Raw genomic sequence first — 24,432 nt, forward strand, 5'->3', positions numbered from 1 at the left:
CACACGCACGAGGAGGGAAACAACGCTTGACTGCCGCCTCCCTAGCAGACCTTCCCTGCTGGATGTGCTGCCAGGTGTCAAGCCCTACGGGCTCGACAACACAGTGGGGATCGGGGGAGCACGACCGGTGGCAACTACCCAGCATCAGAAAAGGCCCAGCTGCGCCCGCGCCCATCAGCTGTTCGGCGGGCGAACGCCGGACCCGCGGCCGCGCCAACTGCTGAGGCAGCCGTGGGGAGCCCAGCCGGTGGAACCCGCCCGGCTCTGGAGACAGCCCGGCCATGCCCGCACCCATCAGCTGTTCGGCGGGCGAACGCCGAACGCCGGTGGACCCCGCCCGGCTCTGGGGACAGCCCGGCCACGCCTACGCCCATCAGCTGTTCGGCGGGCGAACGCCGGACCCGCGGCCGCGCCAACTGCTGAGGCAGCCGTGGGGAGCCCAGCCGGTGGAACCCGCCCGGCTCCGGAGACAGCCCGGCCACGCCCGCGCCCATCAGCTGTTCGGCGGGCGAACGCCGAACGCTGGTGGAACCCACCTGGCTCTGGGGACAGCCCGGCCACGCCCGCGCCCATCAGCTATTCGGCGGGCGAACGCCGGACCCGCGGCTGCGCCAACTGCTGAGGCAGCCGTGGGGAGCCCAGCCGGTGGAACCCGCCCGGCTCCGGGGACAGCCCGGCCACGCCCGCGCCCATCAGCTTTTCGGCGGGCGAACACCGGACCCGCGGCCGCGCCAACTGCTGAGGCAGCCGTGGGGAGCCCAGCCGGTGGAACCCGCCCGGCTCTGGGGACAGCCCGGCCACGCCCGCGCCCATCAGCTGTTCGGCGGGCGAACGCCGAACGCCGGTGGAACCCGCCCGGCTCTGGGGACAGCCCGGCCACGCCCGCGCCCATCAGCTGTTCGGCGGGCGAACGCCGAACGCCGGTGGAACCCACCCGGCTCTGGGGACAGCCCGGTGACGCCCGCGCCCATCAGCTGTTCGGCGGGCGAACGCCGGACCCGCGGCCGCGCCAACTGCTGAGGCAGCCGTGGGGAGCCCAGCCGGTGGAACCCGCCCGGCTCCGGGGACAGCCCGGCCACGCCTGCGCCCATCAGCTGTTCGGCGGGCGAACGCCGGACCCGCGGCCGCGCCAACTGCTGAGGCAGCCGTGGGGAGCCCAGCCGTTGGAACCCGCCCGGCTCCGGAGACAGCCCGGCCACGCCTGCGCCCATCAGCTGTTCGGCGGGCAAACGCCGAACGCCGGTGGAACCCGCCCGGCTCTGGGGACAGCCTGGCCACGCCCGCGCCCATCAGCTGTTCGGCGGGCGAACGCCGGACCCGCGGCCGCGCCAACTGCTGAGGCAGCCGTGGGGAGCCCAGCCGGTGGAACCCGCCCGGCTCCGGGGACAGCCCGGCCACGCCCGCGCCCATCAGCTGTTTGGCGGGCGAACGCCGGACCCGCGGCCGCGCCAACTCCTGAGGCAGCCGTGGGGAGCCCAGCCGGTGGAACCCGCCCGGCTCCGGGGACAGCCCTGCCATGCCCGCGCCCATCAGCTGTTCGGCGGGCAAACGCCGAATGCTGGTGGAACCCGCCCGGCTCTGGGGACAGCCCGGCCACGCCCGCGCCCATCAGCTGTTCGGCAGGCGAACGCCGGACCCGCGGCCGCGCCAACTGCTGAGGCAGCCGTGGGGAGCCCAGCCGGTGGAACCCGCCTGGCTCCGGAGACAGCCCGGCCACACCCGCGCCCATCAGCTGTTCGGCGGGCAAACGCCGAACGCCGGTGGAACCCGCCCGGCTCTGGGGACAGCCTGGCCACGCCCGCGCCCATCAGCTGTTCGGCGGGCGAACGCCGGACCCGCGGCCGCGCCAACTGCTGAGGCAGCCGTGGGGAGCCTAGCCGGTGGAACCCGCCCGGCTCCGGGGACAGCCCGGCCATGCCCGCGCCCATCAGCTGTTCGGCGGGCGAACGCCGGACCCGCGGCCGCGCCAACTGCTGAGGCAGCCGTGGGGAGCCCAGCCGGTGGAACCCGCCCGGCTCCGGGGATAGCCCGGCCACGCCCGCGCCCATCAGCTGTTCGGCGGGCGAACGCCGAACGCTGGTGGAACCCGCCCGGCTCTGGGGACAGCCCGGCCACGCCCGCGCCCATCAGCTGTTCGGCAGGCGAACGCCGGACCTGCGGCCGCGCCAACTGCTGAGGCAGCCGTGGGGAGCCCAGCCGGTGGAACCCGCCCGGCTCCGGGGACAGCCCGGCCACGCCCGCGCCCATCAGCTGTTCGGCGGGCAAACGCCGAACGCCGGTGGAACCCGCCCGGCTCTGGGGACAGCCCGGCCACGCCCATCAGCTGTTTGGCGGGCGAACGCCGGACCCGCGGCAGCGCCAAATGCTGAGGCAGCCGTGGGAAGCCCAGCCCTCCCTTCTCTCAGCAGCCTGTTCCGAACGAAGGGACAGTTCTTTTTTTTGTTCACTGGAGTATAAGCCGAAGTGGATTTTTCAGCCCAAAAAGTGGGCTGAAAAATTCGGCTTATACTCAAGTATATACGGTAGTTAATACAGGTGGCATGTTTAACCCATTTATGCTGATTTAGCAACGGCAGCCCCAAACTGCAAATAATAAGAAATATGAAAATGCTTGTGCAGTAGATATTAATATTCTATCAATGTTACATGATTTACATGAGTTGATTATTCATTTCTAACTTCAGTTCAAGGAGCTTATTTTTTCTTCTAAAGCCTGATTATACTTATATTCATGTTGAAGGTCTTTATTTCTGGTTCACCAGCAAAATCCATTAATCTAATGTAACAGTGTTTGTAGGAGAGTAAGCAGAGTTTTGGATGTGGAGTAAAAATAGGCTGGTGCCTACACATGAGAGCCACTTTGTTTTAGAGTGTACTACCGTAATAACTCTAACTCTGTGACAGGGGACTCAATAATCACTTTTCTCCAGTTCAACACTTCCAAAATTAAGATAAATAATAGTGGGGATAATGGATATCCTTGTTTTGTGCCTTTTTTAATATTGAAAATTTCCATGCAATCTCCATTTACAATTATTTTAACCATTTGTCTATGATAAATTGTTTGAATTATATTCATAAAAATTTCTCCAAAATCCATATAGTTTAATTGTTGAACCATAAATTGTCAGTTGACATTGTCAAAGGCTTTCTGTGCATCTAAAGTCAATAAATCATTAGGGGTTGGGGCATTACATCTCTTATTTAATGGACATAACAATGAAAATGTTCAATGCTTTCACTTAAATCTTTTGCTTTGTAGGATATTGAGGCAAAAAAAGAAGCTCAGAAAGAAAAAGAAATTGATGAGCAGGAAGCAAATGCATCAACACTTCACAGGAACAAGACACCATTAGATAAAGACCTCATTAATACTGGGATCTATGAATCTTCAGGAAAACAAAGCTTGCCCTTGGTTCAATTAATCCAGCAATTATTGAGGTATTCTGGTTTGATAACAAAGCTGTCTTAGAATTGTTGTTCCTCTTCATGTTTCAATTTTTGATTTCATTTTTGTCTACTTTTGTAAGTAGTATGCAGTGTTGAGAATAAAGAGTGGGCTAAAAATCATTTTATGCATGTCCTGATTAAGAGTAGTTCTGCTAAGCTTGCTGTTTGAGCTGTAAACTTGTGCATATCTGGACAGTTTCTATCTTCGTATTTCAAGCTTTTGAAACAGGATTTTTGATATCAGATTGTAGCATGGTCTGTGGATTCCACTTTCTTTTTTTTGTTTGTTTTAAAGATATAGGCCACAGCCAAGCCCTTAGGTCAGGGGTTATTAAACTACACGTTACCCCCATCCCTAGGTTTACAAGCAAATTTCAGGGTCTTGGGAGACAGAAAAAAAAATCTGTCTCCAATTCTTAGTGTTAAAAACATTTTAAAAGTTACCCTTTAGCAGTCTTTCTGTACTTTATGGCTTCTGGTGCTGGGCCACAGAATCCATCAACCATGCACATGCTCATTGTTGTTCTCCAGGATGGCTGATTTGCTGTTGTCCAAAGAAGGATCTTTGTGTTTGTGTGTGTGTGTGTATAAACTGCTCTCTGTTGCTCATGTACCATATTTAGTGAAACACATCTGTGAAGTAGATTTCCCCCTATTGATTATTTAAGCAACTTTTGACATTGCAGATTATGGTTAATATGTTGAAGTTTAAATAATAATAAAGTATTCTTTAGATGTAATATTTATAAAGTTGTATTTTATAAAATTTCAAGTTTCTGTTTTTATTTGATTTATAGATTACAATAGATTAAAAATAAGAGATTACACAATGTTTGAAAATAATACTTGTTTTTCAGTGGTTTATTATGTTGACTCTTATGTTTCATAGAAATAAAACACTGAGTGGAGGAATGAGGAAGATGTAATTACATGCAAAATAGTGTCTTAAGAAAGATCAACAAAATATTAGTGAATGGTTGGCTAGTGACCTTTTTTGTTCATTTTTAAAGGCTCTTTAAAAATATTATTCCCATCAGGAACATTGCTTCACAAACTATTGCTAAATTGAAAGACGTGGCTCGTCCTATTTCTTCTTGTTCAGACCATGAACATTATAATAAAGAAAGGTCTGCTTCCTTGGACTTACTGCTGCGTTTTCAGCGCTTGCTTGTTAGTAAGTTATATCCAGGAGATCATTTTGGACAGATCTCTAATACATACAGTAAGTATAGCATATTTTTTTTAGTGTTGAAATTATATGTCACTTGCTATTGGATTAGATAGCCATTTCACATGAGTTTCCTCTAAATTTTGCTGAGATTAAATACTGTGATGATGAACAGAATATGATACTTCCATTTCTTGACAGGTCCTGAGCTTCTAGGAGTTGGTTCTCTGCTAAAGAAATACACAGCCCTTTTGTGTACACATATTGGAGATATTTTGCCTGTAGCAACTAGCATTGCTTCTATTAGCCATAGGCATTTTGCAGAAGTATCTCGCGTTGTAGATGGGGATTTAACAGGTACTGATGCATTGTTTTAATTCCATTTTATCATTTGTAATGATAAGTGAAACGTAAGAAACCTAATGGACATAGATCTAGTAGCACATATTTAGATACATAAATGGATTGTGCCAAGAAAGGGGAAGTGGTTTTTTTTAAAAATTGAGCTGTTATTGAAGACTATCTGTGTAAGGGGAATGGGCAAAAATGGGCTAATTTATCATTTTACTGATTTGCAAGTCTGGATCTGAGCCATTTGAAATGTGTTGGGAGGATGCACAAAATATATTATTCTAGCTTTTTACTAAACATTTTGTTCTCCTTAGGTGTACTACTTCCAGAGTTAGTGGTATCTGTAGTACTCCTTCTCAGTAAGAATCCTGGACTTATTCAGGAAGCTGGAGCAATTCCTTTATTAGCTGGCTTATTAGAACATCTGGACAGATTTAGCCATTTAGCTCCTGGTAAAGAGAGAGATGACAATGAAGACTTAGCTTGGCCTGGAATAATGGGTATGTTCTTTCCTGAAAATATTTCAGATGTTTTTAATATACTTCTTCAGATAGGTTTTAGATGTTTCTTCTCTATTTTGAATTAGCAGAAGCCTTGATGAGCACTGTTCTTGGTCTTAGGAATTGTTAATTAGGTCTTGCAAGATAAGAATATGTTTAACCAAGGAAAATGATGAGTGGGAGATGTGATAGCTTCCTACAAGAATGCTGTATCAGTTTTATCTCAGAATGCAGAGCATGGTATAACAGTCTTAAGTCCAATTCAGATTGAAGTACTAAAAACCCCACTTCCTAATGAGAAAGCTCGCTCCTGTTCATCTTCGTCATTAAGAAGAGACTTTGGATGCATTTACAATTTGGATTCCTGAATTAAATGGGAAGTTGGCCTAAATGGCTCTTTCAAATCTATGATTTTAGAAAAAGAGTATGTCACAAAATATATTTACAGTGGAATACATGATTACGTTGTGCTTTCCTACTTCTTTGGTTTTATTCTTTTCAGTTGGAGAGTTAGTTACAAACCATAGTTAACATTTTTTTCCCATCTCTTAGGTACATTCTTTACAGGACAGAATTGCAGAAATAATGAGGAAGTGACACTTATACGAAAAGCTGACTTGGAAAACCACAATAAAGATGGTGGCTTTTGGACAGTGATTGATGGCAAAGTATATGATATAAAAGATTTCCAAGCCCAATCATTAACAGGGAGTCGTATACTTGGTGAGATTCCACTACTTTATCAAAGCAAATATCAAACTCAAGTTGTAGTTCAGTTTCTGTGCTTTCTCAACTGATTGCTTTCTGTTTTTTTTTAGCCCAGTTTGCAGGAGAAGATCCAGTTGTTGCTTTGGAGGCAGCTTTGCAATTTGAGGATACAAGAGAATCAATGCATGCTTTCTGTGTTGGCCAATATATGGAGGTAACAACCTTAGAGAAATGATCTCAAACTTGAGCCAAGTAAGATAAAAAATATTTTTAGTGAATCCTGTGCCATAACAAGTATGGCATGAATCTGCATTTTCACATCACATTGAAGAATTATGTGTGGCAACAGCCCTGCCTGAGCTGCTCGACACTCTCTCAGGGTTGGCGGAGTTCCCCAGGCTTATAGTTCTGGGTGACTTCAACCTGCCTTCACTGGGAGGGTCGTCTGAGAGTTAGCTCGGGAGTTCATGGCCTCCATGACGGCCATGGGCCTGACCCAAGTAATTGAGGGCCCGACTCATGTGGGGGATCATACTCTCGACCTGGTGTTCCTGTCTGGACAGTGGTTGGATGATCTAGGAGGGGGTTCATCAACTATAGTTCCCCTGTCATGGTCAGATCATTATCTCCTGTGGCTGGTCTTCCGTTATGCCACCCCACGCCGCTGGGCTGTGGAACCGACCAGGTGGTTCCGCCCCAGGCGCCTAATGGACCCGGAACGGTTCCAGATGGTGTTTGGGTCTATACCCATCGCCCTCACCCACAGCCCAGTCGGTGCCCTGGTGGATGCCTGGGAAAGGGCGGCCACCGGGGCATTTGACTGTGTTGTACCCTTGCGACCTCTGACCCGGCGCAGATCCCGTTGGGCTCTGTGGTTCTCTGCGGAGCTCCGGGAGATGAAGCGTCAGAGACGGGGTCTAGAGAGCGGTTGGAGGTCCAGCCGATCCGAATCTGACCGATTGCAGTTAAGAACCTTTATAAGGTCTTATCTTGCGGCGATAAGGACGGCAAAGTCTAACTACTTCGCTGCCCTCATCGCGTCCGCAGATAATCGCCCGGCCGCCCTGTTTAGGGTAACTCGCTCCCTCCTTAATCAGTAGGTGAGGGAGGATCCCTTACGGGGACGAGCCGAGGAGTTTAGTCATCATCTGGCAGACAAAATCGCTCAGATCCGGACCGGTCTGGACTCTGACTGGGCAGAGTCTGACGTGGAGGAATCGGACGGTCTTGAGCATGTTATCTGGACTGAGTTTGATCCTGTTTCCCCTGATGATGTGGACAGGATCATGGGGAGGCTGAGCACCACCACCTGTTTGTTGGATCCGTGCCCCTCCTGGCTACTTTATGCGGCCCGGGAGGAGACACGAGGCTGGTTCCAGGCAGTAATAACTGCTTCTTTGAAAGAGGGTGTCTTCCCTGCCGCCTTGAAGGAGGCGGTGGTGAGACACCTCCTCAAAATGCCTGCCCTGGACCCGGCTGTTTTAAATAACTATCGTCCAGTTTCCAACCTTCGTTTTTTGGCGAAGGTTGTTGAGAGTGTGGTGGCGCATCAGCTTCCTCTGTTCCTGGAGGAAACTGATTATCTGGACCCGTACCAATCGGGTTTCAGGCCCGGACACAGCACGGAGACGGCATTGGTCGCGCTGGTGAATGATCTCTGGCGGGCTCGGGACAGGGGTTGTTCCTCTGTCCTGGTCCTATTAGATCTCTCAGCGGCTTTTGATACCATCGACTATGGTATCCTACTGCGGCGTCTCAGGGGGTTGGGAGTGGGAGGCACCATTTTACGGTGGTTCTCCTATCTCCTGGGCCGTTCGCAGTTGGTGTTGACGGGAGGGCAGAGATCCGCCCCGAGGCCTCTCATTTGTGGAGTTCCTCAGGGGTTGGTTCTCTCGCCCCTCCTGTTCAACATCTGTATGAAGCCGCTGGGTGAGATCATTCGTGGTTTCGGGGTGGGGTATCATCAGTACGTTGATGATACCCAACTTTTTCTTTCCACCCCGAACCAACCCAGCGATGCCCTTGCCGTGATGTCCCATTGCCTGGAGGCAGTCCAGGTCTGGATGGGGAGAAACAGGCTTCGTCTCAATCCTGCCAAGACTGAGTGGCTGTGCATATCGGCATCTCGGGCTAACCAGACTATTCCATCTCTAAAGATGGGGGGGTGAGGTGTTACCCCCCGTTGATAGGGCTCGCAACTTGGGCGTCCTCCTGGACTCACGACTCAATTTTGAAGACCATATAGGAGCCGGGACCAGGGGGGCTTTTGCCCAGGTTCGCCTGGTGCGCCAGTTGCGACCCTATCTGGACCGAGATGCCCTACGCACAGTCACTCATGCGCTTGTGACCTCCCGTTTAGACTACTGCAACGTGCTCTACATGGGGCTGCCCTTGAGGACCACTCGGAGGCTTCAGCTGGTGCAGAATGCGGCCGCGTGAGTTGTGATGGGGGTCTACCGATACTCCCATGTAACACCTCTACTCCGCGAGCTGCATTGGCTCCCGGTTGCCCTCTGGGTGAGATTCAAGGTGCTGGTGATGACCTATAAAGCCCTAAATGGCTTGGGTCCGGGATATCTGAGGGAACACTTGCTGCCGGCTTCAAGCTCCCTTCGTCCAGTGCGCTCCCACAGGGAGGGTCTTCTCAGGGTGCCACCGGTAAGAGATTGCCGGCGGACGACACCCAGGGATAGGGCCTTCTCAGTGGGTGCGCCTGCCCTTTGGAACCAGCTGCCAGTGGAGCTTAGCACTGCCCCCGACCTCCGTTCATTCTGCCGGGACCTGAAGACCTGGCTCTTCGAGCTCTCTGGCCCAGGCTGAGAACTTTAATTTTAATTTTAATTTTAATTTTAACTGGGGTTTTACTTATTCAGGGACGGATATAATTTTTTTTAATTTGTTTTTAACTTTTGTATTTTTGTTTTTAATCACCCTGTAAACCGCCCTGAGTCCTTCGGGAAAGGGCGGTATATAAATGTAATAAAATAAAATAAATGAATTAATCTAATTTCCTCTTAGGTTCATAAAGGCTAACTTCTTTGACAGGTCATCTTTCTATTTTCCTCTGAAAATGCCTTGTATTGGTATAGAAGGTCCTTGAGTTATGACCATAATGGAGCCTGCTCATTATAGTTGCAAGTGGCAATGGCTGTTAAGCGAGATGGCCTCAATTAATGACACCCACATCTGCTGTCTATGATGAAACCATTATAGCAACAGCATTTACTGCCATATAGTGCTTTTCAGCACTCTCTGGGTGGTTTGCAATGTAAGCATTATCTACATATTGCCCCCAACAATCTGGCTCCTCATTTTACCATTCTCTGAAGGATAGAAGGCTGTGTCAACCTTGAGCCAAAGGGAGGTCCACTCCCTATCCATGCAAGGATACCTGGCTTTGTAACCAAAGCACCCTCAGCAATAGCATGGGAGACCACCAGGGTATGGTGAAAGGGCAACAGTGCTGCTGGTGGCCAAGTGCTAAAGCAGGAATTCCCTCAGACCCTCCCTCCCTCTTATTCCAATCTCCTTCCTTCCTTCCTTCCTTTTCCTTCCTTCCCTTTCTTTTCTTCCTTCCTTCTTTCCTCCCTCCCCTCCTTCCCTGCCTCCCTCCTTTTCATTCCCATCTCCTTCCTTCCCTTTCTTCCTGTTTCCCTCCCCTCCTTTGTTCCTCCCCTCCCTCCCTCCTTCTCTCTGTGCCCAGGAAGGGATGAGGGGAGGGGGAGAGGTTGGCAGCACTTCTCTCAAAGAAAAAGAGTTGGAAGAGACCTTTGAGGTCTTTAGTCCAAGCCCCTGCTCATTACCATTTTAGACAGTGGAATATCCAATCTCTACTTAAAAGCCTCCAGTGATGGAGCATCCACAACTTCTAAAGGCAAGCCTTTTCACTGGTTAGTTGTTTTCACAAGTCCTTAGTTCTAGGCTGCTTTTCTTCTTGATTAATTTCCATTTATTATTGCTTTCTGATGCTTTGGAAAATACGTTGACCCCTTCTTCTCTGTGGCAGCCCATCAAATATTGGAACACCGCTATCATGTCACCACCCCTAGTCCTTTACACTAAGCTAGACATACCCAATTCCCACAAACATTTGTCATGTTTTAGCCTCCAGCTCCCTAATCATCTTTGTTTACCATCCATTTAGACCAGATGGTCCCCCTGGTTTGGTTTATAGAAGAGTGGCCACAAGCAGAGCCTTCTCAGAGACAGCACCCCAATTATAGAACTTTCTCCCAAGGAAAATATGAACAGTACATCCCTCACCTGTTTAGAGGCAACTCCAAACACACTGTTCAGCCAGGCATATGTAGAATGACAACACATTTTATGGTCAAACAGCACTAAGTATATTACTACTAATATTTTTCTTTCTTTATATACACATTTTTAATATTGTTTTAAGCAGTGCTAGTGATGCTTTACAATAGTTGTCTTTGAGAGTTTTCTTTTAAACCACCCTGGATTTCTCAGAAACTTTAATTTCAAATTAGATGTAGATTTAATAAATTAGGCAGAAGAAACAAATGTTTACATACATCTAAATCCCACAGACCTACTGCCTTCTAGGCACATACTACAGAGAAAATAAGGCATTGCATTTCTAGCCAGCATAACCATAAGATGATGGGAACTGTGGTCCATGACACTCAAAAGATATTAGTTTGGGCAAGGCTGGATTAAATTATAAAAGAGAAGATGAGGGGAAGAAGAAGAAACACTTTCCAGTCTCTGACAGAATAATTTGGGGGGGGGGGGAGTTGACTCGGCCTTTTAATTTCAGCTCACACCAATTCCTTTTAACTTCCTATTCAATCCAAAGAGTTCTATTATTGCCTGGATTTTAGGGAAGGAAGGAGGCAGGAATAGACCACAAAGCCAATCTGTGAGTTTGCTCTCTCCACTGTCTGCACACCACCTTCCCCACGCAGCATGTGTATGAGAGACAGAGACAGAGAGAGAGAGAGAGAGATCCCCTCTTTTTGTAAGTTTGCTTACTCTGCAACACTCCCCTTCTCCACACTTTCGCTTCCCTGCTGGCTCTCTTTCTCTCTCACTCACTCACTCACACAGAGAGAGGGAAGGAGAGAGAGAGAGAGGGGGGGGGGGAGGGGGAGGGAGAGAGAGAGACCCTTCCTGAACGGAGCAGGAGGAGATTTAAAAAAGAGAGAAAGGGGGGGGGGAAGAAAGGTGGAAGATCCCCTTTTTTGTAACATGGCTTTCTCCTCCTCCCCCTCCTCTCCAAGCTCTCTCTTTCTGTCTTTCTCTCACAAACATACACACACACACACACACACACACAGAAACCCTGAACTGAGCAGGAGGAGATTTAAAAAAGAGAGAAGGGGGGAGAAGAAAGGTGAAAGATCCCCTTTTTTGTAGCACGGCTTTCTCCTCCTCCTCCTCCCCTCTTGGCTCTCTGCTGTCGCTGTCGCTGTCTCTCTCTCTCTCTCACATACACAAACACACACAAACACACACACACAGAGTGAAACCCTTCCTGCTTTCTCCTTCTTCTCACCTTTTCTTTCCAGCCACCACAGAGTTCCAGGCTGTGGCTATGCATGACTGCTGCGTTTCCCTCTCCGGCCCTACCACGTGGTGGAGAGGGCGACGGAGCTGGCAGCTGTGAGCTCACATCTCCGAGCCTTTCATCCCACAGGCTGGGCGTGCCCTGGGGTGCTAGGCAAGTGAGGAAAGGCCCTGCAAAACGGGGCCAGGCATGGGGAGGCTGCCTGGCAAAGCAGAGCGACTGGAGGAGAAGCCCGGCAAAGTGGAGCGTGGCTGGGTGTGACGGGGTTAAGCTGGGAAGGTGGGGCGGGCTGAGGCAAATGAGCTGTAGCTGCTGCTGCACACCACCAGCCCCTGACTGCTCGCCATTTCTGTGTACATGTTTCAGGGCACCCAGTTGGGTTGCGGTGGGCCAGGGCTGGGGCAGCGCGGGCCGGTTCCTTGCCATTTCTGGGACAGCCCCCGGGGGCCAAATCTGGGCTGTCCCCGGGGTGGATCCAGCCCACGGGCCTTGTGTTTGACATGTCTGTAATAGAGTATATGTAAACTGTTTTTCCTTTTTTTCATTCACTGCAATTGACAGAACAAGAATGAATAAAGGAGCAGAAATAGTGGTTTTCTGAATTTATTGTAGTTCTTGCTCTTTCTATGTAGTTCTTCCTCCTTCATTAATTTTTTCCCCTATGTCTCCAATATGCTATAGCTCTGCTATAGTTCGATAGCTGAATGCTAAATTAAAGACGCTGATAAAGTGTGATCATCACTATTTAATCACAGCTTAATCATCATGGAGTTGATTGACTTCCGGTTTTGTTTATTTTTTCTTTCTGTAGCCTGATCAGGAAGTGATCACAACACCAGATACTGGCAGTCTCTCATCCCCTCTCATAGACACTGAAAGAAATTTAGGCCTGCTTCTTGGTCTACATGCTTCTTATCTAGCAATGAGTACACCGCTTTCTCCAGTGGAGATTGAATGTGCCAGTAAGAATTTTTACAGTTTTACTTTAAATGTAAATGTATATATGGGTTAGTCTATGTTCTATAATCCAGTGAACTTATTAAAAATAAGAGCTAATTTTTAAGATACAAGAAATACATAGTTCTCTATGATACACTCCATTATTTGTTTTTAAAAATGCCAGATTTACTCCCTGGCATTTCTAATTTAAATAAACAAAAATTGTTTAACATTTAGTAAAGAGTGATCAGTGTCTCAGACTATGGGAAATATTTCCAGTTGGGAATACATTTTATTGAACTAGGTAGGCTGATAGTGTTGCTTTAGTATTTGAAGCTTTATGTTAATACTAGAATTATATAGGCAAATGGATGAAATAAGTCCCTGCATTTCTCAAGAAACTGTCTAAAAAGTTTATCCCTTAAAGTTTGGCAATAACAAAAACAATAACAATTTATTAAACTTGTATACCTCCTGACTCCTGACAATCCTGACTCCCAACAATCAAAGAAACTTCTGCTTTTGAATAATTTTCTTTTAAGTTTATTTTTAAATAATTACTAAACAAAGCTACAGAAATAGTATGATAAAATAGAATGTTTAAATGTATTTCCTTATAGAGTGGTTGAAGTCCTCTGTTTTTTCTGGAGGTTTGCAAACTAGTCAGATACATTATAGTTACAATGAAGAAAAAGATGAAGACCACTGTAGCTCTCCTGGCAACACCACACCAAACAAATCAAAGCTGTATTCCCATCGACTAACTTTGACTGACCACTCACAGCCTTTTTTGCAAGCTATTGCAGACAACAATATTCAGGATCACACTGTGAAGGTAAGAGTACCTTGTCTTAAGATTAAAGATGGGCTGTTCGGGGCACTGGAATTGCTAGTTTAAATGTTGGTGTTTATAAATGTTTGGACTGTTCCATTGTTACACTAAAGTATTTGATATCTAAGTTTTAAATAGTGTACTGGGGATAATTCTATATACTATTTAGGGTTGCAAGTAAGCACTTACTGGTCCAAACACATCATATTAGTGGAAATAAATGGGTTCTTATAACACGTAAGGGGCTGAGTTTTTCCTATCAACGCCATAATTGCTGTAATGAATGGAATTTGCTTATTCCCAGAATGGGTGTCACAAGTATGGCCCATCATAAAACACCTATTTCCTAAAGACAACCAAGGGCTGCTAAAAGAAAAACAATTTTTCAAGAACTTTTGTACAAGGCTTTTGAATTTTATAACATCACTTCTTTGAGCCTGTACAAATATTAGCAGAAATTCAGAACTCCAGTACAAATTTCAGAATAAATTGAAACTCAAAAACAAATAGCATAGTGTAAAAAAATACAATCAGATTTTGAAAATAAACACCAAGTATGAAATGGTATGTTTTCCTGCCATACAGAGACCATTCAAAGTCAGGCTAAATTTTCCACCAGTGAAAACCCCTGTACCACACTAAAACAACTGGCCAATTAGCCAAAGTAATTAATACAAATACTCCACCTCAACTTGTCCAGGAGACCAAACTTTACTTTAAATAACAGTGCTCTCCAAAACAACTTAAAATGCATGCCATCTGATGCTCCTAGCCCTTGTTTTTTATGATGTAGACTTTGTTATTGGCAATAATCACTTCTGGGGTAGATAGGAAAGCCTGAACAATTTTAAAAATGTAACAAAAATCTAATAAAGGGTCCCTTGTGATGATCCTATTTCTCTTTCTAGTGTTTTCAGGTCCCCCCCCCCCAATATCTGCTGTTTTTATTCTGAAAGTAATGGGAGGCTAGCCTTGTTCCATGCCTTCCTTAGATCATGCAAGAACATTATCCTGCATAACTGCACAGAGTGACTATGACAATTTGCTGCTTTTGTAAAAACTGCAGTTAAAGAATATTAAATAAAACTATAAAACTACTTGTCTGATAGTTACTTCGGAAAGTGTTTTTGTTGTGGTGATTATTGTCTTTATGTATGGTAAGAATATAGTTATTATCCTAACTTAGGACAATATGATTCCATCTATATGTAAGAAAAGAGAATGTAGGAGAATCTATTGTGAGATTCTGATATATGATATTCCAATATGATATTCACATAATGCTTTTTTAATTATTTGATTTCATTGAATTGGTTTTGTTTGATTGCTACATTGTCATAAACCCTACTAAGTGTATATATATATTTTATCTAGGACTTCTTATGTCAAGTCGAGAGGTACTGCAAACAGTGTCATTTGACAACACCAATTACATTCCCTCCTGAGCACCCAGTAGAAGAAGTAGGACGTCTGTTGTTATGTTGCCTTCTAAAGCACGAGGATTTAGGTATCTGTATTTGACATACAGTTATCTTCGAGTAGCACTGTAAAAATTATAGGGCACTGAGAGGAAGGAGGTAATAATTAAACACAATCAGATGTGAGATGCTAACAACTTATTAAAGGCTACATTGCTCTAGCATGGCATGGGAAAAGTACTGTGTGTTATATTGCAGTCAAAATGCTGCTTATTATTCTAATCGCCATTTGGAATATAAGATTGTGTAGAAAACTTGGGGTTACTATGATAATACAACCTTTTGGCATTCCAGCCTTCAAGATGAGCTGGGACAGAATAGACAGATTTTTAAATATTTTAGAGGATCCTCTCTCTTGGGGAGCAGAATGCAACAATCTTTGTTTCTTACCAATATGGATTTAGTCAACATGCTTTCAAATTGTTGAGTTGCTTCCAAATTGTTGAATTGTGTTGTTTGAGCTGGGCAGACCTTTAAATCCAGAGGGGAAAAATGCTTACCTTTGTTGTAATTAAGATACATCACATAGTAATAAAGGTACTAAGAAGGGTAGAGATGCCTATTCCATCGCACAGTTTGCTATGGGGAAACCAAATTGCAAAGTGTTTAGTTTAGCACATTGGTCTCCAACCTTTCCAACTTGGTGGACCAGTGGAGGCATCAGGGGGAGAGGGAATAATTTTCTCTATGCAAGCATGCCACTTTCACAAATGCAGCTTTGTACGTGCGTGCTTGCCCACCACATCCACGGTCCAATTCTGAATGGGCTGCAGCCTGGCACTGGGCCACAGACCGGGGGTTGGGGATTCCTGGTCTAGTGCATATTTGGATAACTTTTCCTCGTAATCCTATTAAACTTTCTTAACTAAACTGTTAATCTTCTTAAACTGTCAGAACCCATATCTTTGATGGGGGACTTTTCCTTTTCCCTTTTCCTTTTTTGGGTTCTGCCACACTCCTGGAGGGAGGGAGGAGGCTTTTAGGGAATTGTTTGTGTATTGCCCTTTCATTTAGCTGCTACAGTGTATCCTTTCCACTTCCTCTATCTGCTTGCTCTTTGAACTATTCTCCCGTTGATGCCAACCTGGAGTGAGAAAGGAATGTGCCTCTGGCCATCTGGTTTATCTCTCACTGTGGAAAAGAAAGGTGCAAAGACCCAACAATGTCTTCACAGGCATGGGAACGGACTCCGTTATCAGCTCTGTTCCCACAGCGAACTTAACACCTAGAGAGTGGCCTGTTTGAACTGACCGGATGAACTGTTGGGGTGGGGTTTGCTTTTTGCTCCTTTAACCTATTGATTTGAGCAGGAAACCTTCAGATCTTGCCTTCTATGCCTGCTGTCAACTTCTCCTAATAAAAGTTCCTTTTGGGATGAATCTGTTCCAAGAGTTCTGCTTTCTTGGGAAGAGGTTTTGAAGCAGGTCCTTTTTCTGCAATGGGAAAATAATAAAGTTTTGGTTGGATAAATGGTGCAGCAGACTATGGCTGTGGAGTAGGGGAAACAAGTGTCTTTTATGTTCTTCCAGAACAGTTCAAAAAGAAACTTCCCTACCATTTCAGATCAGAGTATCAGGAAGCAAAGAACTAATTGTCTTATTTTATTGTAGTATTTAATTTCCTATTATATTTTTGCTTATTTGTTTCTAAAGGTCATGTAGCACTTTCTCTTGTTCATCCTGTTATGCTTGGAGTTGACCAAGTGAAACACCGAATACTTCCAAAATCTGTAGCAGATGTTTGTCGTGTTGTCTATCAAGCAAAATGTTCACTGATTAAAGTAAGTATTGAGTCAGCAGCATCCTTTCTTAGTACTAATAACTGCTGTTGCTAATTAAACTATGGACTAATTCATGTGCATTATTATTTTAAGACCCATCAAGAACAAGGAAGATCTTACAAAGAAGTCTGTGCTCCTGTTATTGAACGTTTGAGATTTCTCTTCAATGAACTGCGCCCAGCAGTGTGCAATAATCTCTCTATCATGTCCAAGCTTAAAAGTCTTAGTTCTTTGCCCCAATGGAGAAGAGTAGTCCAGAAAATAATTAGAGATAAGAGGAAAAAAAAAGGTAAAAGAATGGCTTAAATATGATTTACAGAGAATGTACTGGAGAAGATGTGATTCTTATTTGTTGACATGTAGAATATAACAAATTTTGGGTTGCTCTGAAGTAAGACTTTTATATTTCATTGGAAAAAATGGCATGATTATTTACCCATCATTGCTTGTATGTCCAGTTCCCAATGGACTTCATATTGTAAATTCAAAAGATGATGCAATTAGCAAGAATAAGTTGAGGAATATGGTACTCTGCCACATACAACTGCTATTCACTAAAGATAAGATAACCTTTATTGTCATTTTTTTTACTGTGGGCACAACAGCACACATCAAAAATGAAATTTAGTTGCCTGCTCTCAAAGTGAAACATACATGACAACATCTAAAACATACTATAAACATATGTATAGACCCACACCCCTACATATACATAACAATAAAATATTAAATACTGTCCATCTTGAATATATAACGGAAGGAGGAAGCCTGAGAGTTCACAAGGTTAATGCTATATGGAATGAAACTATGTTTGAATCTGGATGCTCTGCTACAGATACCACGAAGCCTCCTCCCAAAGGGTAACAAGGAAAACAGGTCATGAAGAGGATGAGTAGTGTCCCAGATAATCTTACGGACCCTGTTCAAACAACGCTTCTGTGCTATGTCCTGGATGGGAGGGAGGGAACTGCCAATGATCTGCAGTGATTTTTTTCCTAGACAAAACTTAAACTTTTGCTTCTTAGGAAATACAGATTTGTTAAATTATTATGTTTTACATTTCTGTTATTTTTAAACCATCTTTTTTTCTGCTAGCTCCTAAAAAATCCAAATCTGATGTGGAAGAATCTAAAACTGGAAATGAGGAAAGTGATTTGGGAGAGTCATGTATGATATCTCACAGTCCAGTGACAGCTGATAAAAGGCCTTTGTCTGTCAAATCACCTAAGGTACAGTATAAAAAGGATGCATGCCATAAGATATAGATGTTGATGAATGTTTAATATATATTTTGAGCCACTTTGTTGTAATCTCTGTATGCATTTTAAGTGCTGTAAGTCGCCCAGAGTTGTTTCATTACTAGATTGGTGGCAAATAAATTCAATAAGTAAGTAAATAAGTAAGTAAAAAAGTAAGTATGGATTGTGGGAAGATTTTTATAGTATTTTTTAAAGAACCTTAGTTGGCATATTTTTATGTATGTTTATGTGCACATGCTGAAATTTTGATTTAAACTATACATGGAATATCCTTATCAAATATTACTTTCATAATTTACATCAGGATTATTATTATTTATTATTTATTGCATTTATATACCGCCCTTATTTATTGCATTTATATACCGCCCTTTCCACAACTCTAAATGTGTTTATGTGTGGCTTTCAGATCTCTCTTTCTCTCTCACTGCCTTTGTCAGAAACTAATTTCTGTTATAAGATGGGAAATCTAGCATAAGCCCTGAAATAAATTTTCCAGTTAAAAAAAAGGATGAAAAAGAAAAACCCCATTCATTCCAAAAAGAAAGCCCAACTCCCACTCACCTGTAGCCCCTCTACTTTGCATGAGTTATGTAGCCCTGTAGTTGACTATAGTCATCAAAATAGATCCTTGCCTAGCTGACAGTGTAAAATATTCTGTGTCTTTAACACCCTGTTGATAAGTATGGAATTTTTATATTCAGTTCACTTTTGGGGGGTTATTTTTAGATGCAGCACTGTGGTCTTTTTGTGTGTTACTGTGTTCATCAGATTTATCTATAAAGCTTTTTGCCCTTGGAGCATAAGTTGTAAAATTCAATATCTCAATGTGTTATTTGGATTATTATCATTGTTTTCAGCCTGAGACCTCAGTTATTAATTCAAGTTTAATGCACATTTAACTTCTTAGGATAAATGGCAGCCGCTGATAAATACAGTCACAGGTGTTCACAAGTACAAGTGGCTGAAGCAAAATGTGCAAGGACTATATCCCCAATCTGCTTTACTCAACACCATAGTTGAATTTGCTCTAAAAGAGGAACCCATTGATGTAGAAAAAATGAGGAAGTGCTTGTTAAAGCAGGTAAACTATGTTTTCTTTATTATGGCTGAAATTTTATTGCATAATAAACTTATAAAGAGCTGATGCTTTATCTCTATTTTGCAGCTAGAGCGAGCTGAAGTTCGATTAGAGGGGATTGATACAATTCTAAAATTGGCCGCCAAAAGCTTCTTGTTGCCTTCTGTGCAATATGCTATGTTCTGTGGATGGCAAAGACTTATTCCAGAAGGAATTAATATAGGGTAATCTTTCCCTTAGCCCTTTCTTTTAGTTCTGTTGAGCATTTTGTAGTGGTGTGTGTGTGTGTGTGTGTGTGTGTGTGTGTGTGTGTAACATAAAATCAAGACCAAAGATTTTAGAACTGAGCCAAGTGGGCTAGGAACTTGGGTAATACAGGTAATCCTTGACTTATGACCACAATTGAACCCAGAATTTATGTTGCTAAATGAGAAATTTGTTAAGTGAGTTTTGTCCCATTTTATGACTTTGTTTGCCACATATATTAATTGAATCACTGTAGTTGTTCAATTAGTAACAAGGTTGTTAAATGAATCTGGCTTCCCCATTAACTTTGCTTGTCAGAAAGTAGCAAAAGATGGTCACATGACCCTGGGATACTGCAACCATCGTAAATATGAGCCAGTTGTCAAGCATCCAAATGTAAATCATTTGACCATGGGAATGCTACAATAGTCATAACTCTGAAAAATGGTCATAAATCACCTTTTTCAATGCCGTTGTAATATTGAACAGTCACTAAATGAACTGTTGTAAGTCAAGGACTACCTGTATAATATAGGAGACTTGTGCTAAACGAACAAAACATAAATCATAATCTTAGAGCAGCATTGAAGTGTCATGGAGCACCTAGCTTTCCTAGAACTAATATAAAGTGTGTCATTAATGTGATGCCTTTAAAAAAAACAGTATAACCACGCTGTGCTTGCTAGCGCAGCATATGCTTCATTTGTAATACTTTGTTATATTTTCAAAATCCTGAATTTTTTTTAAAAAATTTTTAACCTACAAAGAGAGCCTTTAACAGACTGCTTAAAGGATGTTGATCTGATTCCACCCTTCAATCGCACGCTTCTGGAAGTTACCTTTGGAAAGTTGTATTCCTGGGCTGTTCAAAATGTTAGAAACATTTTGCTTGATGCTAATAGCAGATTTAAAGAATTAGGTGAGTCCTTCAAGTTATTTACTCTGTGTTTTTGATTTATTAAAATTCACTGGTGTTACTTGCATGAATTTGTATGATAGTGCAAATTGCAATTTAAATTGTGAAGTATAGTTGCCAGTTATTTTTGTAGGATATCTGTTAGTTTGTTTGATAAAAGACAAGGAAAGGGAGGGAGTCATGAGTCATATAGATTGGTATCTATGTTGCCTTTCCCAGTTGCTTCTGAATTATTTAGATACTTTTATTAAATGAACAGAAATAGATCTGCACTGATATATCCTGAAGTCTTAATTAATTATCTGATTCCTTGTTTGAAAATATGCTTGGTTTGTGTGTATAGGTACTGTGAACTTGTGGGCCATAATACTGTTTGTATCTGCATTGTGCACGGAGATAAAAGTTATAAGAGGAATCTTATATCTGTATGCGTGTGTTTTGAAATTCTAGTGTATTGTCTGCAACAAGAAAAGCAAATTCAGGCAAAATAATAGTAAAAATCTTTTGGCAGAAGTGTTCTTTAGGTCATTTATTGAAACTAATAAATATCTTTTTTTTCACTTTTCACCTAGGGATCCAGCCTGTTCCTCTGCAGACTATAACTAATGAGAATCCTGCAGGACCAAGCCTTGGAACCATCCCACAAGCACGTTTTTTATTGGTCATGCTTAACATGTTAACTTTACAACATGGTGCAAATACCTTGAATCTTCTTCTTAATTCTGGCATGTTGGCATTAATGCAAACCACACTGAGGCTAATAGGTATTTACAGATCTGTCTTCCTCTGACTTTTTCCTCTCCTGTCCAGACCTTACAAAAAATTAAAATGTCTTTTTCATTATTTCCTGACACTTTTGTGGAAATATTTTAATGGTTTTAGAATTTATCTATTAATGGCTAAATACAAGATGTGTATATCTCAATAAATCTATTGTTTAATTAGGACCTAGCTCTGATAATGTGGAAGAAGATATGATTGCTGCATCCCGGGGTGTTTCTGCTACAGTCCTAGAAGAGTCCAGGAAGGAGAGCACTCCAGTTCAGCTTCCTGTTTCAGGACCAGAATTGGCAGCCATGATGAAGATTGGTACTAGAGTAATGAGAGGAGTAGATTGGAAGTGGGGTGACCAGGTATTACCATTGTCAGTGTTGCACTTATTTGCCTTATATTTGCCCAGAGACAGCTTGTGGGGGAGATGGGTGGCATAAAAGTTTAATGAACAGATAAATATAACATATAATTGAATTTGAATAAAATCTTAGTTATATATTTTAAACATTTCTGCTTTCCTCAGGATGGGCCTCCTCCAGGTTTGGGACGGGTAATTGGAGAACTGGGTGAAGATGGCTGGATTCGAGTACAGTGGGACACTGGCAGTACCAATTCCTACCGGATGGGAAAAGAGGGGAAATATGATCTGAAGCTAGCCGAACCTCCTCCTGCTTCACAACCTGCAACTGAAGACTCTGACACCGAGGATGATTCTGGTAAGAAAGTTTGGAGTCAGGGTCACTGGCATTTCAGTATCTACATCTTCTATGGTGGAAATGGATTTAATCACATTTGATTTTCTTCTGTCTTCTCTCTTTTTTCAATCAAAAGACTCAAAGTATTAAAAGAAAATCCTTAGTAATGTGGGAAGGGAAGGAAGGAAGAGGGAGGGAGGGAGGAAAGAAGGAGAGAGAAGGGAGAAAGGCAAGGGAAGGAAGGAAGGAAGGAAGGAAGGAAGGAAGGAAGGAAGGAAGGAAGGAAGGAAGGAAGGAAGGAAGGAAGGAAGGAAGCTCATGGACAACTTCCCACAAACTCAGTGGGGAAGCCAGCAGGAAAGTGGAAGTTGCTGTCACTGATATTTTGTCCTCCTGTGGTCATTCTGTTTCTCTGTTTATATCTTTTAAAGGATGATTCAATGGATCATAGATTGTCTAGTGTTCTATTACTATCCTCTTTCAAGTTATTAGTATATCAAACAAAGGGTGATATATTGTTTTTTTTATTAAAGAGTTTTACAGAAACAAGATTTTACAATATATCCCCAAATCCCCCCCAGCCCAAACCACCCCATGTCCCCCCCCACTTCCCAGAGCTAAATACAGGATTATAGTTATAATAATCATATTCTAAATAAGAATTATCCATAATATACAATTAACCAAATTCATAATGTGCTTTAACTCCCCTTTAACATAGATACATACAAAGTACTAACACTAAGATAACAATATCCCTCTAAAATCTACTCATAAGCTAAATGGAACTTTTTAGTCCCATATTTATTCTGAATATAATCTATCCATCTCCTCCAAACTGAAATATATCTTTCCTGTGAATGATCTTTCAAATAAGCAGAAATCTTAGACATTTCTGCAAGATTCGAAACTTTAAACACCCATTCTTCTATAGTAGGCAAACTATCCTTCTTCCAATATTGTCCCACCAATAACCATGCTGCTGTTATCATATTCAACATCAAATTAGTTTCTTTAACATCACAATCTACAACAATACCCAATAGAAACAATTGTGGAGAAAACTTTTATCTTCCTCTTAAAAATCTTTTGAATGTTCCACCAAATTTTAATCCAAAAAGCTTTTATATTTCTACAAGTCCACCACATATGAAAATAGGTGGCTTCTAAACTACCACATCTCCAACATTTAGACTGCAAGTTAGGATACATATTAGACAACTTCTTGGGATCCAAATGCCATCTATAAAACATTTTATAAAAATTTTCTCTTAAGTTTTGAGCCTGAGTAAATTTAACATTTCTGACCCAAATTATCTCCCAAGTATCCAGCGAAATTGGTTCCTGAATATTTTGTGCCCACTTTATCATACAATCTTTAACTAATTCCGTTTCCGAGTCCAATTCAATTAAAACATTATATATCCTCTTTATATGTGCACAATTTAAGTCTCTAATTTGTTTTACTAAATTTTGATCTGTAATTGTGATGCCAACCTTTTGATCTAACTTCCACCTAGCTTTCAATTGGGTATATTGAAACCAAGAGTAACTTATTTTTTCTTGTCTTAACTCCTCTAATGATTTAAGTTGCCAATCATTCCCTTCCAATCTAAGTAATTCCTTATAAGAAACCTTATCCAAACTCACTCCCATAGATACGCCCTCTATCGCGTGTCCAGGAATTCCCCAAATCGGTATTTTATAATTTAACTTATAATAATACTTTTTCCAGACACGCAACAAGGCACTTCTAAGAATATGAGATTTAAAAGCCCTATCCACCTTCTTGTCATAAAGCAAATATGCATGCCATCCATATACCAAATCCCAACCCTCAAGATGAAGTATTCTCTTATTAGTTAAATTAAGCCAATCACTAACCCACGTCAAGGCAACCGCATCATAATACAATTTCAAATTCGGCGCCTTAAGTCCCCCTCTTTCCCTAGCATCTTGTAAAATCTTAAATTTAACTCTTGGTTTTTTCCCCGCCCAAATAAATTTATTAATACCCTTCTGCCATTGATCAAGTTTGGCATCCTTTTTCAATATAGGTATCAGGCTAAAGGCTAAAACATATAGGGAATGGTTGCTGGAATTGGGTATGTGTAGTTTAAAGAAGAGAAGGGTGAAGGGTGACATGATAGCAGTGTTCCAATATCTCAGGGGCTACCACAAAGAAGAGGGAGTCAAGCTATTCTCCAAAGCACCTGAAAGCAGGACAAGAAGCAACGGATGGAAACTAGTCAAGGAGAGAAGCAACCTAGAACTAAGGAGAAACTTCCTGACAGTTAGAACAATTAACCAGTGGAACAACCTGCCTCCAGAGGTGGTGAATGCTCCAACACTGGAGGTTTTTAAGAAGAGACTGGACAGCCATTTGCCTGAAATGGTATAGGGTTTCCTGCCTGAGCAGGGGGTTGGACTAGATGACCTCCAAGGTCCCTTCCAACTTTATTTATTTATTATTTATTTTAATTCCATTTATATCCCGCCCTTCTCCGAAGACTCAGGGCGGCTTACAAGATTATTATTATTATTATTATTATTATTATTATTATTATTATTATTATTATTATTATTATTATTATTATTATTATTATTATTATTATTATTATCATTTGAAACAAAAAGAGAAACTTTGGCAGAACATTCATTTTAACAACTGCAATTCTTCCCAATAAGGATAATTGTAATTTTTTCCAATTATTTAAATCCCTTT

The 24,432-nt window shown here is 43.0% G+C and overlaps 1 protein-coding gene across 1 annotated transcript in view; it reads left to right on the forward strand.

Annotated features, from left to right (window-relative positions):
- HERC2 (HECT and RLD domain containing E3 ubiquitin protein ligase 2) overlaps positions 1–24,432 on the forward strand; it is a 160,913-nt gene that overhangs the window by 64,224 nt on the left and 72,257 nt on the right. Inside the window, exons 20-37 of the mRNA XM_081327133.1 lie at positions 3,263–3,441; positions 4,488–4,672; positions 4,820–4,975; positions 5,284–5,469; positions 6,022–6,192; positions 6,288–6,391; positions 12,519–12,669; positions 13,267–13,481; positions 14,853–14,985; positions 16,609–16,736; positions 16,830–17,025; positions 17,832–17,965; positions 18,906–19,079; positions 19,164–19,300; positions 20,090–20,241; positions 20,811–21,002; positions 21,184–21,371; positions 21,536–21,728. Of these exons, the coding sequence (XP_081183259.1) occupies positions 3,263–3,441; positions 4,488–4,672; positions 4,820–4,975; positions 5,284–5,469; positions 6,022–6,192; positions 6,288–6,391; positions 12,519–12,669; positions 13,267–13,481; positions 14,853–14,985; positions 16,609–16,736; positions 16,830–17,025; positions 17,832–17,965; positions 18,906–19,079; positions 19,164–19,300; positions 20,090–20,241; positions 20,811–21,002; positions 21,184–21,371; positions 21,536–21,728 (2,974 nt within the window). The remainder of the gene's footprint in view (positions 1–3,262; positions 3,442–4,487; positions 4,673–4,819; positions 4,976–5,283; positions 5,470–6,021; positions 6,193–6,287; positions 6,392–12,518; positions 12,670–13,266; positions 13,482–14,852; positions 14,986–16,608; positions 16,737–16,829; positions 17,026–17,831; positions 17,966–18,905; positions 19,080–19,163; positions 19,301–20,089; positions 20,242–20,810; positions 21,003–21,183; positions 21,372–21,535; positions 21,729–24,432) is intronic.

Source organism: Vipera berus (genome assembly GCF_964194415.1).
Source record: "Vipera berus genome assembly, chromosome: 4".
In the NCBI taxonomy this organism is placed as follows: Eukaryota; Metazoa; Chordata; class Lepidosauria; order Squamata; family Viperidae; genus Vipera; species Vipera berus.